The 21,219-nt window shown below is 42.3% G+C and overlaps 1 protein-coding gene across 1 annotated transcript in view; it reads left to right on the plus strand.

Moving 5' to 3' along the window:
• Positions 1–21,219, plus strand: part of T265_10974 (hypothetical protein) — a gene marked incomplete at both ends in the record, with an annotated part of 59,787 nt that overhangs the window by 34,783 nt on the left and 3,785 nt on the right. Inside the window, one exon of the mRNA XM_009177503.1 lies at positions 8,940–8,999. Within this exon, the coding sequence (XP_009175767.1) occupies positions 8,940–8,999 (60 nt within the window). The remainder of the gene's footprint in view (positions 1–8,939; positions 9,000–21,219) is intronic.

Raw genomic sequence — 21,219 nt, forward strand, 5'->3', positions numbered from 1 at the left:
ACCACCATATTGTGCTGTTCGGTTTTGCCTCCCGCAATGACCATTTCGGATATAGTGATGAAATCCTTGTTAGCAATGTTGAGGTACATAGATAGTTCAGATGTGTTAATTGGTCGTTGGTCTGTCCGCCGAGCGTGGCGAGCAAAATTTTGTGACATCTTCGGTGAGTAATTGAGGGGGTAAATCCCTCCCTTAGAGTAATTCCTATCGCAAGGTGGCCTTTAACTAATTTGATTGGCCTGATTAAAGTGTGAATGACTTTGAGATGCTATTTCCTTGTATCCGGCTAATTTGTTGGATGCCTTCAATTAGAGAGTTCTGTTCCTGCGTTGTGATTAATCCGTTCACTTCTTGCTTAGTGACCTGGTTTTGTTCCACCTGATTAACTGATTGGATGATCTTCTGTCTTTGTTTCCTTGTTTCTTCACATTTAACCGTAGTTGATTTGCCAGCGGCAAAAAAGAACAGCTAGCCAACCTTATAAAAACAGCCAGTAACAACAGGCATTCTATATCTATCGGAGCAGTGATGTCATCATTCAAAGAAAGCGGAATAAAGGTGTTCCGAACTCCGAAGGATTAAATTCGGCTGCGTGCAAGTTATCTAGCCCATTCAGAGTACCCACAATAACCAAAAGACCAGTGTAACTAAAAGATTCCCGCTGTGCATAGCACCGATAAAAGTACCACCTTTATTCCTTAAGTCAGATCATCACCCACAACAGCTTAGGTCAATATTCTGAGTTTTTGGCACTTCCAGAAAGCCCCACCACTCGCGGCCTGAGACAGACCAGAAAGTTAAAATATAAAAGTAGGACACTTCAAGCCAATCTAAACTAGTATTCGGGACATCTGGGTGGGAGCCAATCATGAAAACTCAGGTCACGTGCAATCTGAAACTTCAGGACTCTGCCGGGTAAGGAACACGACAGAGAGCACATTTCGCCAAAGGACATAGACGGTTTGACATCTTTGGGGCTGCGTGGCACAATTCCTCAGGAAAGTAAAATCAATGAACAGCCAACATACCCACGGAGATGAGTTTGTAGTCACAAGTTTTTGGCTAATAATGTTGGTAATGGACCAAATTGTGCCCACCAAGCAGTGGCGGTGATCAGAACTCATCACAGAATTGAGGTCTTTGGCGAAATTTGGGAACACTACGGACCCAAAATATATCAGCCAGTAATGCAGTCAACCCACAAACGCCCTCAAGCCGGTGATTATTTTTCCCTAACGGATGATTTACTAAATGGGGTTGGTCAAGATTCTCAAACTTGTAGAAGAAGAGTGGGACAACACTTTGGAGTCAGAATTTAGGCGAAAGTGACCAAAGCTATTTTCTAGGCAACTGTGATCATTTATATTACGCTCAGTCGAAGGAGACATTCGGTTTTCTCATAGAGTTTCGAAAGAGGTAGATACGAATACCTAAGTGACTATGCCATGATACGACAATTAGCTACCAGAGCCATTCTACTCAGCGAACCGATGCATCTTGCAAAACGCGCGCATTCTTCTCGAGAGTTGCTTAATTGCTGTTCAATCTAAGGAATATTGTGACACAAAAGAACAATCTATGACTAGCTGTCGAAGAAAGGGAAAACTTGCAAAGTGCGTCAAAATTTCAAGGGCTCTTGTCATGGCAAATCTTTTTGTCAACCATATATTGGTGGTGGATGAACAGTAGAACACATTAAATGAACCAATGCGTGAAGCTATGCTGTAGATAGACGAACTGTCTTAGTGTGGTTTAATCATTCAGCTCCTCAGTTGCTCGTGGCCGAACGGATAAGTTTCCAGCTACTCTCCGGGTTCGAGGCTTTCTGAGTTCCGATAGTTGAGCACTGCTGATGAATCTCAATTAGGATAAAAACCTCAAGAGGGCATATTGGTTTTGAAGTATAAATTAGCTCCACTTACAGGGCGAATTTTCCATTGAACTGGAGTATTCAGTACAAAAATTGTTCTGACGGCAATTGGATAATGATTTCATTTATAGTTGAGGAGAAAAGGCAGCACCATACGGCACTTTGAAAAACGTCAAGCTCATCCTCTTAAGCAGCATTCTGAATGCCGTGGACCGGTGTCACGCAGTAAATGTGTAGGCTTTGGAAGGACAGGTGGATGAAACGAAGTTAAGAAATTTAGCCATTTTCTTATATAGTTCTTTGGAGCACCGAACTGTGCTATGAAGCCAAAATCTAATGTTTTCAGCTGCCTCAAGACATCTAACTTGATCAAGTGTTTATCAACTCCGAAGATACGCAAGCCGGGCCGGAGGTTCTGTTCGTCATTTTAATTCACAGCCGGTCGGAGGATGCCAAATGAGTCAAACAATGCACCATATAGAATACAAACAACTGGGTGATCACCCAACATCGAAGAGCTATAAGCCGTTCAAACACAAATTGAGGTGCCTTCTGGATATGACGGAAAGCCCACCGAACAGTTTGGGCTTGATTCATTAGGACTCCCAGATGTATCTCCTTACTTAATTGGTCAAATATTGGGAATATATATATATATATATTCTCGCAGTCAGTCAGTACTGACAGTCAGTACCAGCGTTGCAAGTGTGAAACTCAGAAATATTTTAGTGAGGTTATATTTCAATTGATCCGAAAGTTTTCCAGAAGTAGTGCAGCCACTCGCAGAAATAATTTTGTCAAACTTCCCAGCGTTCATCCTCATGAAATAGCTTTATTTTGTTGCACATTGTTCATTGATCTTTGCTTCACCCATTATTACAGAAATTGAAAAGGCTCTGTTACTAGAGAGCCGGATTTTGTTGCTTGTAAAAAAGGCAGCGCCGGAAATTTGCCTCTCGTCACGACAAACGGTAATTTGAATGAGTGTTAAAGCTCATTTGCCAGAAACTGCGCAGGGTTTTCACCAAAAAAACGACCTGCTTTAATTAGCTCATAAAAAATGCTCACTTGGTCAGAACATTTTGGACTCTTATTTGTGCACGTTACTCTTTTAGTGCTTTAATCATAATTTTACTGAATTCTTCATTAGACATTTTATAACAGCCCAGTTCGACCCGCCAACTCAGTAGCTGTAAGGGCGTAAGATCACAGCTATCAAGAGCACAGTTGGTCCATACCATCGGTTTATCACTTTTGTTGATTACACATCCCACTATTTCCAATATGATAAGAGATTGTTGCTGAACACATTGCAATGAAATCCAACCTGTAGAACTGCCCCTCTGCTTTGGTTAGTTATAAATGGAGTTGCTTGTAGATAAATGTGTACCATGCCATTGTTTGATATTGGTAGGAACAGCCTAGACCTTCAACTAAAAGTTGATTTTGACGGTAAATTTAATCAACGCTGAGAATCCTTCACGGTTGTTTTATCTTTCCTAGGAAGCGTGAAGAGTGAGCGACTCATGAATCACCAAAAAGCATCAAATGCTCCGAACTGTACTTTTCATCTAAAAGTGACTAATAAGTAATGTTCTCCCATTACAACTGGACGGAATATACAGATTTCTTTCAAACACTCAGACCGCAACATTTGGTCCGGTATGGACTGACGACTTCTAAATTTTGAAACTTATATTAGTTGCCTGATTTACCTCTGTTGGATGCAAGACGGATGAAATGGTGTCAAATTCATCGTGGGCATACCCGAGATGCTTACTAGTGATGGTTGCGAGGTGTTATGAAAGCCGTATTGTTTTTAGCGCACATTAAGATCATATGCAGGGCGGAATCTCAACCGCAATCACAAGGTTGCAAAACTGTCCAAAATTCTTGCATGCACATCTGTTTAATTACGGCTAATTTTGGACCTGCAATAAATCAACCTACAGCTGCGATGTTCAGCGAAGTAGAACACCATGTGAATCCAATTGCAAACTGAAAGTTAAGAATCTCACTAGTAATACAACTCAGTATTACAAAATATTTTAAATCTGAATGTAGTTTAAGCGGCGCGCGCGCCGGGATTTCATGTTTAAGGAATACACAATTCTATATTTTATATCTGTGGGAAGGGTTTTAAAGCGCCCGGTAGCCACACAACACTAACCGATTGTACAAACAGCTGAATGTAAACACTACTGCTAAATTAATCGCATGCCCATCACCTTTGTAGTCTCACTCAATTTATTGATCGCAGCAGTACGAACGCACCAGCACTTGGGACATGCTACAGCCTTTTAAGTCCCAACCGTTCACAACATCGTATTGCAGGCCGGACACTGTGCAAACTTTCTAAACTCCCGAACCTCCAGGCCTTGGTAATCTCACTGACCGATTGAGGACTTTTGAAGGAGCAAGCGCATCAAACAACTTTTTGCAGCTGAAACTTCTTCCTTTCAGTCACTCCGATGAACGTTGATCCATCAGTGTTAACCTTCATGAACTTACGTACGAACACCCAAAAAGGAAACTTAGCAAACTTCCAAACCTTTTGTGTTCAGGGTTTTGTACGGTGGGTTCATAGGGTGCCCAAATCACAAAGTTTCTCCATCGAAACTCCCTAGTAGGCATACTCCGCCTCTCCTGCACGTCACGAAGGCGAATGTTTTCCCCAGAAAACCACCTTCTAACACTCGAATTTGACTGGTCATATTTTCTGCAATTCAACCACCGAATTTCGACACATATTTTCTTCTTTAATATCACAGTTCCGATGAAGATGTGTATTTTATGTGTATTTTCTTATTGCATACAATTTAGTTATATTTTCGTTTCCTTTGGTGCCGATTCTAACAATGCTTTCCCAATTTTTTTATTTACCGTACATTTTTGACATTCAGTTGTCCCCTCCAGGCTACATAATATCAAGTGGACATATTACCATCCAGCCAACATCTATGTAGGATGGTTTGCACCTACACCACTACTACTACATGTCCTCGCTTCAGTATCCCTCTGATCACATCATGTCGTTTGATGATGTCGATTTTCGCGAAATTAGTTTCGCTTCCTAGGTATATGTTACTGCCACCCTTGAGTAAAAATTTTGAATGTTTCTAACCTCTGGAATACATTAATTGCACTAGGTATATTAGTGCAGTTTAGCCCACCACTTCTTTGTACCATTTCGTTGGAATGCGCAACCGATAAACTCACAGCACTTATTGCTAAAGCACATCTAATAAGCCAGTTTAGTGCCGATTTACCATATGTTTCAATGCTAAATTTCGACCTAAAATGAAGATGAAGCCTTCGTCAGGTAATCGGGTATCTAATTGGCCAGCTCCATTCTATAATCCATAGTGCGACAAATTCTGGTGAGCTATACCGATGAATATTTACAGTCCGTATTTGCTCAAATGATGCTGACTAAGTGAATCACAAATTTGTACAAACTTCCGTTGGTCACTACACAAGCTACTTATGCAAGTTCTTGTTGGATAGAAATAGCTGAATGATTCGGATAGCCACCACTTAATCAGTGTGAAAGCGCGTCACCTGGTCGAAAAACAACAACTCAAGTACCCCGAATGGGTCATGTCAGTTGTTTGCCAACCAACCCGTGAGTCACAAGAGAGACGTCCTCAGACTTACCTCAGGTGAGAAGGTTCAGACTGATCACAAAATGTAATCAGTTGAAGTGTTTTTGTAATCAGGGAAGGATAAATTGCTGGGGAAACAGATACATGCAACCGAAGACAAACATTTTCACCAGCTTTATTGAATCAAACACACCTATTGTAAACTTTCCTAAAAACCGGCAATGAGAGCAAAACAAAATTGTGCTCGGTCTATTGAGTAATTAGAGTCATAGGAGAATGAAATACTCCCAATAGTTTGGCCTAGTCAGGCTCCGCGTCGAAAGTAGTTAGATCGACTACTACTGAAGAATTAAAGAATTGTCCCTACCCTATAACATTCTAATAAGAGAACTTACAGCTAACAGCGTCTGTGCTTGGAATATTCGCTCCTGACAATTACGCTATGGGAGTGATGCATGTCGTATGAACTTTACTTGGCGCGTTTTGTTCAGACTTGGACTCGTTAGGTGAACGAAACTGTTATCTGATTGCTCATTCATGTTGGTGTTCGCGCCCTTCCCATGTACTTGGAAAAAAGTGATACTCAATCTGTCTCCCGATATACTATCTGTGACGAATACTAATCTGCATTTTTATCATTTAAATTTAGTGGCCCCTATAGTCGCCCATATGAATGGCTTGGGAGCTTTCAAACTGTGCCGTATGAATACCGCTTTCCCGAGTGGCCGAGCAAAGCTTGTTACGCATTTTTAACAGATACGATATTTTGTTGTTGCCTCTCTAACTCCGTCCATGTCCAAAACTCCTGCATGGCTGCTACTAAAATGCATGTTTATTGGGTATAAGGCTCAGAAATTATACAGCGTTCTCACCGAACCCCCTTCATTCATAAGCCCAGAAAATGCTGTCAGTTGTTTCTTTAGTTCCCACACATTCCCAAATATCCCTCCAATATTACATGACTAAACCATGCATATCACTGTCGAACTTCCTTTTATCTTGCCTCTTTGCATTGTTACGACTTACACTTCAACCTCTTCATTTACAAAGCACCTCTAATATGTTATAAAATGTCATCCGTCTCCTAACGTCTCGAAGCGCCCCTGTGTGGATCAGATTGCACGCTTGTTTGAAAACGGTATGTCAGAACGTGTTACCTTTTTCTTCTGGATACTTTCACTTCCGAATAACTTAAATGATGTTTCCGTCGTTTACCATTCATTCCACTTAGTTGTTTCTAAGAGGATCAGAACAACTACCACGGGTCTAAAATGTCACCGTCTCCTAACGTCTCGAAGCGCCCCTGTGTTTGAAAACGGTATGTCAGAACGTGTTACCTTTTTCTTATGGATACTTTCACTTCCGAATAACTTAAATGATGTTTCCGTCGTTTACCATTCATTCCACTTAGTTGTTTCTAAGAGGATCAGAACAACTACCACGGGTCCTCTTTGTCCAGACAAAAACCACATGTATCATGCAGAAGCTACTGAGGTCCATATATCATGGTCATATTTACGCTTCTTCATGCCTCTATGTATTCCTCCCTAACTGCCCTGCTTGTTCTGAATTATGACCTTGTATGGGTCTCAACGATAATTTTCATTACTCGTCCCTGAGCAAAACAGCAGATCTGTGTAAAAACCATTACTAACAGATGCTTGGATTCTTAAAGGTCATTAGCTTGGTGAGAAGGTTCATTTCCATTACTCTTGATCCGTTTTCGGAATTCACCAGATATGCAAATTGGTCTGTGGATCCGTGGTCTGAATGGTAGGATCCCAAAACCGTTAAACAAAAGACCATAGTTAGAATTTCTTTTTGCAAAACTGATGGGCTCCAGGAAGACTGAGGATGCTCGTGTGTTCAAGCTCTTGTGGCTCGACCAAATATTTGCTCAAATTATTCTCAAGTTGTTTTCCACAGTTGGAGAAAATTAGTCAGGCTTAACATGTATTGTCAATGCTATGTACCTAAAATTAAGCCAGTATTATAGATTCGTTTACTTTTCTTACCTGACAGTAAGATGCAATGCGATTTTCGATGATAAGATTTACCTAGTTTGTTTAACCATCAGTAGTGGTTTGATTATTTCCACCTCACTTTTCCATTCATTCCCCATAATTATCATGAAATCTCTGTCTGAAAGGTCCCTTCCAACCTGTCTGCATTATCCAGTGTAAATCTAACTGACTTGACCACAATTCAACGTCCGTCTGTCCAAACTAGTAGAACAAGCGACCACACAATCGTGTTGAGTTTTTCCACACCACGAGCAGGGAGTGCATAACTCATCTTAATCTGTTAGGTTTGATTGTTTGTATGTGGATGTCATATGACTCCATTTTGAATGTTGGTCATCAACTGGACCATGCGTGATGTAGTGTGCTGCGACCACAGTCAATGAATTCCAACTGGAGCTGTCAAAACAAGACAGAATTTACGACCCACCCGAGTGCACCGACTTGCTTGAACACTGGGAGGGCTAAATGCTGAGCAGATACAATGGATTAAACAATTACTCAGTGTCTGCCGCGCAGTCCAAAACTCAATTATTAGAATCCGGTGCACGTTTCCAGCCACACTAGCGGTCATCTATTTGGTCACGTGCCAGAAAGTCGAGCGCAAACATATTTTTGAGTGTTGTTGAAATTTTCTTCAATAAATGCTCTTAAATAGGCGTGCTAACTTACGCGCGGGGGTTGTCATGCTCGGGCGATGAACCAGTCTTTGTCAGTAGTTCTAGCGTTTAGGTATCACATGCTGCTCGGTTAACCTAATGATGTCGTTCTCTTACTCCTAAATGTATTTTCAATGTACTCAGTAAGGCTGTAAAATCTCCACACAATTTGACCGTACTTACAGTTTAATTGTTGGCGTCAATATGCATGGAATCCATGCTATTTTCATCCGTCCCATATGCACACGAGTGGTAAATGGTGTAGTCCAACACAAACAGCCCGGATCATACAGTGGTCTGACGGTTTCTGTGCCCTTGCAACCCATTGAGCTATACTGTAGGGTGTCTGCTGGACACTCACTGAGTCCCTCATAACAAGTGAGTCGGTGTTCGGATGTGTGACCAACACAACATCCCAGTCCTCCCGGTTCGTTGTTGGGACACGTGTGGCGACTGGTTCCTTAATGCACTGGCATTTCCAGCCGAACATTGCTGCCTTGTGGTCAGGGTTTGGAGCCAAAGCCTGTAGCTGGAAACTTTAATCACCTTCTGCATGGGTTTAGCACACTGGCAGTATTTCATCCTATGTATAACAATGATTCCTATAACTAAAAATGCTGTCATGTCACCGCCGTTTCGCGGTGTCATTAGCCAAGTAACCCTACTTTTTGTATATGGCATGGCGGGTTAGAAAAAAAGGTTACGACTGACGCCACTCTTCTTTCTTTTTTAGCACAGATTTCTTTTCTCTCTCCTCATTTCATTATTGGTATCCTCCTTTTAGGCCATCTATCACGACTGATGACCCTGTTCGTGCTGTTCGCCTTGACTACGACATCCTCAGGTATGCTTGCGTCGACAGTCTCAGGCAGCTTAAAGTCATCCGTTGTGCCTTAACTTCCTGTCGACCCAGCTGCTTTTAATGTTCGCACCCTCAGGCATGCAGCACAATGAACTAGTCTCACTCTCACATTGGGCTTGGTTGACAAGGATTCAAGTTCCAGACACAACATTTAGCTGACTTCACCACCGCTCGTAACTCGTTTTTGGCCACACAACTCTGGCTATCGCTATGGCAGGATGTGCAGAGATCGGCATCATTCTGTGTCACTGGGGGAAAGAACCATTGATTGGCCATATACTCGACGATAGTCACCTTTGTGCACTTCCTTTGGAAACGTACGCGAATGAGTCTCACATATGAGAGGCTGATTGTTTTCTGCTCGTCTTGTCTGCTTAAGCCGCTAGAGACAAGTTTTATGATGCTTTGATTGCCCTACTGACTGACTCCCATTCAAGATTCCCCTGTAGGGTTATCGCCACAGATACTTGAAACTTACCGAGCATTTTCCGACTTTTTGTATATGATTGAGTTGAACTAGCATTCGCATTGCTCCCGTTTAAAGTCCTTCTGACGGACGATTCTCAACTGGTGTGTAGTCTGGTTCACAGCACAGGAACTCATGGGGGTCGTTTTCGAGTCATCTGGAAAATTAATTCCTTAATCATGAACTTTTTCTTCCACTCAGACCACATGATTAGGTTTTGCTTAGTTTGTACAGATAGAGTAATGTCAACCCACTTATACTTCATGGCAGTGGTCCAAAGTTCATGTCTCGTGGATGAGGAATCCGAGTTCATCGCTTCCCCACCTTACCAGAATAGGTTAATCGGTGCAAAAGTATTACAGGTAATATAAGATCAGGGCATATATTTTACTCTAGTTTTATCTGTGCTATCCCGTTATCACGACGACCGATTCCACTTCCTTGGCACAAATCTGCTATGAGCAACCGGATCGTGATGACGGTGGTGATGTTCGGTTGATCGGAAACCGACGTAAACAGGGCAATACATTAAATTCAACAACCTTATCCCGCTGAAAAACAAACTGAATTTACTTCTATTTTTTGCTGAATAGACAAGAAAGATTCTGGCTAAGAGCAAACGTAAAGCTAAACTTCACTTGTTACCTAGAAAGCTGTCTGGAGGTAATTTTCAAAACAGAACCAACAGAACCCAACCGATCTATCTTTATCAGCTTTCCTTTCAAAAGAGATCCGGCCGCCAACTATCCGAATCTTCATCTACATTACATAGTTTCAGAAACCTTTCTGTTCGCTTCGCTTAAAGTGTGGTTCACAACTACTCATCTGATACCCCTACGTCTCAGTGGTAAGCTGCTGGTTCACGGTCAACGGTTGACAGTCTTCTGTTGTTGGGGAGCAGAATACGCAGGCTACACAGCAAGGCAGTTATGCCCTAATAAAGGAGCATTACCCACTTTGACCGAATTCCGCATCGTGGAAGTTGAGTACTAAAGCACTTGCCCCTCAGATGACTGATACGAGTCTTGTGATTAAATATGACACTACTTTCCAAACACTGTACCAAGCATCTACCTACCTACGGAGCACCGTTCAATGTCTTTCCACTACTGAGGCAGCTGCGATTTGTCCACACAACCTGAGTCTATACGTCCACAAATCGTTCGTAGGCGCGTTGAGTCTTTCATTGTTTGCTCATGTGGTAGTGCCAATCAATCCGATGTGGACGGTTTCCACACTTTTAACCTCAGACACCGCTTTATCCCTGCTTTGCTTGTACGGATAGGTTGATTTTAGTTTTCTAACCAGCACGAAATCACACTGTTCTTTGAGTACGGATGCTTCAATCATATCAGCTATCAAGTGATTGAGTGACACTCGTGCCGAGCACTTGCCAGGGTAGCTCAGCTTACTGAAATCTCCTTCGTTGCCAGGTGAGGTGGAGGAAATTCCCGCCTCTGTGGAAGCGTGCTCAGTAAATATCTCCAGAGTCTGGCTAAACTATAGTATTTCTGTAGCAAACGTGTCTTCTGCAGCTGTCTAACCCTTCGGACTGTCATATGTTTTCTGTAGTTTAGGGAGGGTCTGGAGAGAGTTTAATCTCTCTTTGAGGCAGTCTATCACCGCGGTTCGGTTGCGGCTCATTGGTCGCTTCGCTCGTTACAGTGCGTGCGCCTTATACAGAAATCCTATGGATGACATATGTTTCATTCCCTTGTCGGCAACCAGGAGAGCTTAGGTTGTTTGACTCCCTGCTAAGGCCGGATGCTTGGCTCATAGATGTCCTTCAAACAGTTATAAAATTCTTCTTTCTACTGCCGGGCAGCCAATTCTTTGGTCTGTCCAGTTGTTCTTGATATGATTGAATCGTTGAGCCAGGTTATTTTGAATATCCTTTTGCTGCTGTTGTTTAAACACTTTCTCCGAACCGTCAAACAGTGCTTTGTTTCCCCTAGTAACTGGTTATTTTATTTGTCGCATTTTGCCATTAACCAGTAGGAAAATCTCTGGAACGGTTACCCAATCTGGCTGACTACAGTCATCACCACCTCATGCTTCATGTTCTGCCATGCTTCTGCCATCTGACTGGGCGAACAATAGGCTATCAGTGCGGAGATCAGTTGCTGCTGGCATGTCACTCCAACCTTTGGATCCTCAAGATGTTCATTTACCAGTGTTAATATTACGAATTCACTGACGCAGTTGGTGTAGTATGGCTTACGAGGCCGAATATTAAGCTCTGATTAGACAAACTGATGATCTGGCTTCTTAAATCACTCGCATCTCGCCGGAAAGAACGCCGTAAACAAGTAAATGATGGCAAGAAATGAGGGCAATTAGTAGCAAGGTGCTACCGTTTGAGCCGGAATCCGCTGGTGATGAAGACTGGCACGTGAATAACTCAAAGTCTAAGAAGTCGGTCCTCGTTTGCTTTCACAGTCCATACACCATGTAGTCCGAAAGCGCTCCGCTATGGCGGGTGATCTCGACTGAGACGTGCACTGAATTCTACCAGGAAGAAAATCTCACCGGTTTTTGGAATAGATAGAAGCACGGCATATTCCTCAATGCAGAACGTACCTAAGTGATCCCCTATCAAGTACACCGTTAATGGGAATGCACTTATTGGTCACAAAGGTTCTTCCTCTCAAACTGTGGCGCAGTGAAGTAAGGCATGGATACGGGCTTTTGTGTCGAGTATTTTCTTGATACGGTGAGACAGAACAAAACAGTCCAAAGAAAGGTGGCTTCCACTGAGTTTTAGAGGTTAAACTACATTCTATCAAAATGCTGCCAGCGTATAAATGCAAACCAACTTTCTGGAGCTGAGAAAATTATGGGTGAATTTCTGTGCAGGGGGCATCTGAGAATGGCAAGGCGGAATGGCGTTTTTTAAACAGAAGCGCATTAAAAACAAGCTGAACGATGTGAAATATAGCTATAATACTGGCATCCGTATTTACAAACAAACATAACTCGTTATCAAATGGTGTGTCAGGAATACGCAACGAAACATTTAGGTTATTATAGAGTGAGCGCAAATCGCCGTGAAAAATAGCTTATGTATCTAGAAATTCGTAGCCAACAGGGAAGTGTGAATGCAGGAAGAAACTCTTGAAATCGAAATTTGATTCGAGAGGGTGACAGACAACAACTACAGTGCTAACGTTGGAGTGCGCAAACTATTCATTCATTCTAATGGAATGTCATCTTATTGGTGCTAAATGCATTTACTGAACTAGACATGACATTGTCTTTCGAATGGAACCACTTTACCTATTCAGCATGGTGAAAACCCTCTCTGAATCCAGATGTGATCAAGTGACTGCGTTGGTTCAACTCAATGGGTGCACAATTAGGAACCTCAGGGAACGCCACGAAATAAAATATCATGCCATATGGCTGGATGAAGAAGAAGCTACTTGCATAAGTATATTTGCAAAAAACAAAATTTATTCAGGGCTTATTAGACGATTAGCCTTAATTTTTTTAGTATACCACCATTTATTATCATGAATATCGTACATTGGACAGCTATAATAATAGGGTGTTTGTGACTGCAATTATATTTCCCGAACAGTCCATCAGGTTCAGATAGGAGGTTCGCTTTTCCGACAGTCGACACTAGTGTCTGTTAACAAACTAGTCTCGTTTAACTTAACATACCTCCGGGTGGGCGGTTTGTTACCATAGACATAATTTCTAGCTTCGTCTGTCATTCTCACGATGTAAAAGCTGAGCGCATGTCCTTTGATGGTCGTTGTTAGAGGTCAGTTACTTTCCTCTAAATTGAGCGTTGCTAAGCTACTGTCAGATATCGTACAGACCAAAACAACCTGTCAAGAACCTTTAACCAGTTGCACTGAATCATCCTGGACTCCAGCCTACGTACATGAACATTAGCTACGAAAAAGGCTGAAACACTGGTGCAGTCTGCTGGTGCTTAATCGCTTGACTGGGGCATGCTCCGTTTTACCCAATTCACAATCAATCGAAATCAGCAATAGCCCTACACACCCACTGGAGGCAAACCTTCAGCGGTCACAAGTCCAGCAGATGTAGTGTCTCAGACAGAGGACAGATGAAGCATGTACTAGATTTGTGGGCAGAAAATTACAAAAAATCTGTGTTAAGATTTTTCCTGGGAAAGACTATGCTTAACGAATAGGTGGGTCAAAACCAGTGATAAAAAAATCAAACTTGCATCTGAGATCGACAGAGCCTTCGAAGAGTCAAAATTTGAAGGATGGTCTTGATAAGACGGGGTTTTGGCGAAAAATTATCACAACCTGTGAAGTACAGGTTCGGGAAGGACGTAAAATCAATGAGACAGGAATAACCGTCACATTTGGAACTTAGTTTGAGAGATCGGAAAAGCAAGATTAATTCTTTTTATTTTAGTCCGGTAAGGCAGACAAGGCGATGTAGCCAACGCGGTAGGATGGACACAAGAGGAAAAATAACCCTAAGGCGTGGAGAAGGGAACGGAACATGGCTTACTTTGATCGAGAAATACCTAACGTACTGAGATTAGGCAGTGGTATCAGCTCGACGCCCAAGTACTTCACCGCCATAGATTTGAGGACGGCCATTTTCACACCTGTAACGTCTTTTAAACAAAATACGGTTTGGTTGCGAGAGATAAACAGAAAGTTCCCGGACACATCAGAGAAATTGGGATACAAAATAGTCAGTTAAATTCTAAAAGCTGACCCAAATATCGACGAGGGATTGTGGGTCAGGAGAGGGACAATCTATACCTATGTAGCTTTAAGTATACAGAGAACAACCGGGGTACCGCTAAACACGCCGAAACAGGTAAACAAGATTGAAAACCATAAACGACAGACTAAACGAGTTCCAGCTACAGAAACGTCAGTAGAATAACTAGATAGCAGCTCCAGTCTCTTCCTTTGCTTCATTTATTGATCATCATTGGTCACGCACTCGTGTTACGAAACCCCCATTTGATCGTTGCACCAGAGCCTGGATGACAATACGTATATCACTTTGACAGAGATAAAACAAACATATCATCCCAGTTAGTCAAAGGTCTTGAAATCCAGGAATATATGTACTATGGTCCAACCAACATGCTGTTGCACAAAATAAAATCATATTCTAGGACTGACTATTTCTATAGGAAAATTATGCACACAATTCAGAGGACTATGGTTTCCGGCTGTATGGCTAGCTGATGGTGACTTTCGTTGGATTTTGGCTGAAGAAAAAGTTGGACTAGAAAGAACTTAATGAAATTTTTTGTTTGGTCAGGGAGCAAAATCATTCCTAGTCGCAATTCAGTTGAAACTCTTGTATGTAGTATTATTAGGCTGGATGAACTTCACAGAAGCTACCGCAAGCTCGATTTGGTATGATTCAAGGTATCGCAGTATGCTTCAATATTACTCAAAACGTGAAGAAAAACTGGTTTGTCCAATAATGGTTTCGTCCCCCTTCAGTCAGTCCGATTCTCATCAATCTCATTTCAGACTTGAATACCAAATTGTATGTTGTGATGAACGTTTGTTAGCAAATTACCATGGTTTTGACGAAGAACTCAGTAGTAACTCACGTGAATAGAAATATTATTGGACAACAATGTAGACGGAAGATTCAGTCGAATCTCATTTGAGTTGCAAGTTAATTCGCTAATCACCACACACCTACAATTTGATGATATGCTAGGAAATAATAAGTTTGGGAAATCGGAGTCTAGGCCCAGCTGATTGGCGCCAAAAATCAATAAACCTGTAGCGGGCTGCCTAGGGTTTTCATTGATCCTACAAGTGCAGCCGAGGCATAGATTACATTCTAGATCCCACAAACTGGCAAGAAATCCTACCTGCTGTGAGATATTTCCCTGAAACTGAGGAACTTTGGTCAGCAATCCGAACAAATTCAATACTCGACATGCTTAATGGATACATGCGATGGATTTAAAATACGCTTATTTCATTGGTTTTCCTAGAAGTTCCCATACTTCCCATATAAATGTCCCACATACCTAGACATTCAACTGTCCAAAGTGGCGGCAAAAATTAAACCTTCCACCAAAGTGAGAACAAATCAGATGTACGTATCTGACACCTATATTCTTTTTGCTCAAGTGGCAGTAGATTCAAATAATTTAATGCGTGATGCACGGGTATGCTGCTTTTTTGTATTATTCGTCAACTGACAAACAGTGTCTAGCAGCTACGAGAAGTTGCCTTACAATGGATGCTTGTCCACAGTCTTGTGAAACACATGAATATTGAGCTCATTTAAAAAAATAGTAACGGTGGCTCTCCAAAAAACGTCTCTCCAAGGAAGGATTACTTCGTAGAGAACGCACAATATGTTATCTGCCACCCTTGGTCAACTGTGTGCACTTCCTTTGGAAGACGTCTTCTTCGAGAAATACACTCATTTGCAAATCAATTTGGTTTTCACGAGAGACTCAACTGAATCTCTCTTTTTGATATTCAAGTAGTTCATAAGGTTGACGGAAACTCGGGGACTGTGCCTACCTGATGAGCCCCAAAAAGGGTGAAACCGGTCATGGGCTGTCGAAGGGTTTTCGGCAACCTTGTCAATAGTTTCCTTTATGAAAAATTCTTCTTCTTCTTGGGGTCTTTCTATGTCATGTTGTGTAAGCGCGTCTTACGACGAAGGCTAAATGAAAAACTTCTCTTGTGTCATCTTTGTGAGGATCCTCAGCAATTTCATCTAACACGTAGTTGAAGGAGAGCTGCAACCTGCAATGTTATTATAGGTCAAACACCATTAATACAATTCCCCTCCTAAGAAAATAGTGGATTCTGTGAATGTGCGATTTCAAGACTCTTCCATCGTTTTGTTTTCATGAATGTAGTGAGGGCACTGTGATGGAGCCTTGCGCCCTTTGATTTTCAACATCGAGCATCGATCAATTAACTTTAGGCTGGTGGATATTCAAGGCGAAGTTTTTCCATGCAGATGATTTCAGGCTTATGCGCGAGTGACACAACACACATTGGACGTAAAATAAAAGTAAACAAATACATCAGTTTCAGTGAAACTTCTAAGCAGTTAAAGATACCAGCTTCCGAAGAAGAGGTGTGCCCAAAATGCAAATTTGCAAGTGTCGTAGCTTTCAAGAAAGCTTGTTCAGAGTTGCTGATTTCCGTTTCATAAGTAAACAGACTCGTTTCCCACGAATCTTTATCGTCGTGGCTGGGTCCGACAGAGTGTTCTAGCCATAATAACCGGGAAAAAGTGATGGATAGTGACGCCGGATGAATAGAATTAAGGTGTATACGCTGCGAAAAAATTGTAGAACAGCTCATGCCTTCACTATAACCTTCATGCTAACCTGATTAGAATACAACGATTCTTGGCCAGTGGGTGAAAATTGCCAGTAAAAACGAGGGTATAACGAAGAGAATAGGTACCAGAACAGATGATTTGCAAGCGCGGGCTGAATGCACAAAAATGCGAATATCGGTGACTAAATCTGACTGGCTTCCAATAAGTGGTAAAGGAGAAATATCAGCCTAAACGTCAGCCGGACCCTCAGTAGCTGAGCAGCCTTGAGACATTATGGCCGAAACTTTTCACCAAAAATCCCCCAAATGTGGTGAGATTTTGAGTTAATTCAACAGCTTTATCGCGGGATGATATTCGAATACGGCTGCACACAGGAAATCACACAATGGGATTATCCGGAGGAAAATGTCATGCAGTTTCACAATGTAAATCAAGGATAGTCAGTAGTCCGAAATCGTCCAAATTGTTTACACTCAATTGTTTCTTGCTCCACCCAGCTCCGTCGACTCTGGGTGCGGCCAAACGATGTTACAATCATTTTGTTACATTCCATGTTGCTGTATCCTCATCCGGTCAGCTTATGAGGTCACCCACAGAAGAATAATTTTCACCAAATATCTAAATCGTAAATGTTTTGTACGGTAGATAGACAGGGGGCTTATTAGCGATTTGGTTTTGTTCTCCGGCCAACGACCATAAATTTAAATTCAAATGGTTCGAATCGAGGTCTGCTTGGAAGCTCGCTTGGGAATTGTTCATTTGAAGCGGTAAACCGACGAAGTGAAGGATATTCTTGCACATATATAGCTGTGAACTGAAAAATACAAGAAGCAGTTGTAGGTTTTGACAGAATTTGTCCCACAGGTGATAGATTTCAAAATATTCGGAGGCATGGTCACGACAGTTACTGTACTCCGGAAGAAATTTGTTAATGTTAAGAAAAAGTGTAGAGACTTGAAAATCCGAAACGCACATCATATTATTCACGAGAGAGCACTTGCTCTAAACATCACGGGAACCGAAGCAGATGAAACCCTATGTTCCCTTTATGCGTGTGAATAAGATGTGAAATGCGGTGTGAACCGCTTTGATCAGATTCCTAGTGGCAGCACGTGGCCTACAGAAAAGGAGTAATTACAGACGCAATAAAACTGAAATATCAATGCGAAGTATCCAAATTCTGATAGGCTTTGTTCTCTTATCCCTCAGTGAAACATTCGTCAAACCTTGTGTTTAGTTGACTCTATAGGTCGGGCTAAAATGAGGGCATTTGTTTATTTTCACGTATTCCAGCTGATACCTTTACGATGACATGAATGCTGGGCACAAGGTAGAAACTAGTCAGGTTAATATCATAAGAGTAGTATTCGCTTAGATTATACGCTTTGCCGACACACCAAATTCACCTCTTCACCTATGGTGGTTTAAGTCTGAATAGCGGTTTAACCGGCTCGATGAATCTGCTTTCGCTTGGCGGACCCACCATGGACACAACCACATGCTTTGAGGCTTGAAAGCTGTAGGAATTGGTCTGGTGTTCTGATGCCTTATGGCAGCCTTCGATCATAGGTCAGAAGTTTGGCCTTAGTGAGCAAGCTATCAGAGTTGGATTCCAAGTCTGACACAGTGCAATCCACGGTTTGTTCAAACCAAGTGACTCACTGCAGGACAAAGGTGGAGCCGTTTCGATCAGGGCCACTAAATGGCAATTCGTCTGAGTATACTTGCAAGCAAACATAACCCGCTTTTGATACTGATAGTCAATCGACCAGGAGGTCGCTCGTCTTATAAAACAGCACGGTTTGTGTATCGCAATATGGGTATAACTTTTCAGCCAGGAGAAATAGTGACATTCATGACAGGATCGCGTACTTTTATACACTCAGTTTATTTCAGTGTCACACGGGTCCTGGAGAGGCTTCATATTTCGACTTCAAGTTGGCAGGCTAAGTGCCATAACGTAACAGAACAGTGTAAGGTTTTGATGGTACTGTAGATTCCAACAAGCGCACCTTATCCTTTGTGACAATGGTGTCTGTTTGATAATTCGACCGTTCTCATATATTACTGGATGCTGATCACACATCTATGTAACATCTGCTCATCATTTATCAGTAATTTTAATTAGTTACTGCAAGACACGTCTGTAGGTTCCGGGTAAGGCTACTACTACATCACTTATTATCCGGAAATCATTCCATAATGAAAAAAAACATTTTGTCGTTTTATTCATTTGCTAATTAAGGACTGAAATGGACACGCTGATACGAACAATCCCTCGCAAACACAATTGGTATTTGCAGCTGAGGAGCAAAAGAATTCATAGTAATCTTCATTGTTTATTCAAAGCAATTTTCAAGGAACCGAACCTTCTCATCAGTTCACTGGTGGTTTTTCATTTTGGAGGTTCTTCAAATATGCGTGGTTGTTGAATTCCTGACAAGCTGACCTTCGTTGGTAAATCTGCGCAGCTAACCGCGAATGGCCATTGTGACAACTACCAGTCTTCCCAACGGTATGTAACTACGCAGATACCCCTCAGTAACCACGGGGACGCTCCAAAAAATAATAAGGTAACTTTTAGCCTATACCTCACTCTCACTTTTAAAGTCGCCACCAAAAGAAAAGCATGATAAATTAGGTTTCAAAATTGAATCTCCTAAGGTATTGTCATCATCATCATCACCAATAGAAAAACCCCTGGTGCTTCGTTTCACATTAATTGTCATGATATCATATACTAAGTAGTTGTAGATAGCTCCGATAATAGTTGGCGTTATTATGTAGTTTTAACAGAAAATAGAGCAAATGACTCGTGTTCCAAGGTCCGTCAGGCGGACTCCCGATGGAGAAGTCTGTTGATGTGGATTCCTTTCCAGTAAACAATATCCAGACATTGTTGGACCAATGTGTTTTCTGACCCAAATTAATTATGTGTCCGAGACAAATGATCAGACACGGCACATCGTAGGTAGCACAACGACACATTTATTTCTTCACCAAAAATGTAAATAAATTTGATCTACCGAACTGCAGATAATCAGCGCCTAGATTCGGAGATTGGTGTCGATTGCCGAGTTAAGTCATCTTAAAATTCAGTTGATTGCACTTAGCCAATAAACACTGGGTTTGATGCCCACGGTATCTCCTTCATGTATTTGCGTGAGGGGGTGAAAAACAAGTAGGTAGGTACATGCCACCTGCAGTGGTGAATCAGGGAGTCATCTTTATCTTAACTAAGTGAGCAACAAGTAAACTAGTCTTTTGGTGTCAGCTCTTGGGCTGGCCCGTGAGCGGGCTACCTCTTCTGCTCATCAGTTGAGAGGAATAAGTAATTTGCTCACGGCTGACGGGGCACATGCTGTTCTACTCTATGTGGAGAGCAGATAACAGGGTGCGAAGCTTGCAAATTTAACAATGTCTGTGGAAGCGAGAGTTGGTAAAACAACTTAGTACGATTAATGTTGTATGGATGGCTTTGTTCTTTATCGTCCTCTAAAAACTGTCGTCAGCAATTTAATGCTGCCCAAATATATGCAGCTAGAAGAGTAACTGAATGTCACGTTCACAGTGTCGCTGCTCCTGATTCGCTAATGCGCCTTTATTGTCGTAAAATCTGTCAACTCCAAATGTGAAGTTTTGATCCAATCTGATTTCCCGTATTTTGAAAACGGAAACATCAGAGCCACGCGCAAGGAGTATTTAAGCAGGCCACGATTTTATCATGACTGTGATCGTGAACAAGACAGAACTCCTCCACCTTTCCGGTTGTCTAAAGCATTCTAGTTCCAGCGGTGTTCATCTTCAGGTGATTGAATACTTGCTTTTAGTGCCCAGCACATTTATCTTACTGTTATATCCACAGGTTGGAATTTCACTTTGATGGTGCGATCACCTTCAAACACGGCAGGATGAAAGAAGCCTTTGGCACAGTGAGAATGCTTTTTAGGTTGTGAAAGCCCTACCTAAGGCTGCCACCTTGACGTGGTGGTCGTGAGAATGCTAGGTTGTGAAAGCCCTACCTAAGGCTGCCACCTTGACGTGGTGGTCGGGCTTCAGTGCTGCAATGATCCCGCGGGCTACCTACACTGGAACTTCGTTCCACAAGGTGCAACCATGCCAGAAAGGCCAAAGGGGAGTAGCCAGACCAAGAGCAGCGAGACCCCGTACTACGGGTAATCGTGCTACGAGGCGGCCCGGGGGTAATATCGTACTGTCCTCTGCGACAGGAGTGTAAAGGCAGTAAGGTGTTTCCCCCAGGCGACCAGCATGTCCATATTCATGGAAGCAGCGATGCTGCCTCCCCCCGAGGAAGGACGGGTTAGTAAAGGTCGGCCCCAAAAACCGCACACTCCGACCGCCCAACGGTTGACCGTGACCGCCGGCACATTATCCGATACGGTCGAAATACTTTTAAAAGCAAAGAGCCCGGTGCTGCTCAAAAGG

Source organism: Opisthorchis viverrini (assembly GCF_000715545.1).
Source record: "Opisthorchis viverrini unplaced genomic scaffold opera_v5_434, whole genome shotgun sequence".
Lineage (NCBI taxonomy): Eukaryota > Metazoa > Platyhelminthes > Trematoda > Opisthorchiida > Opisthorchiidae > Opisthorchis > Opisthorchis viverrini.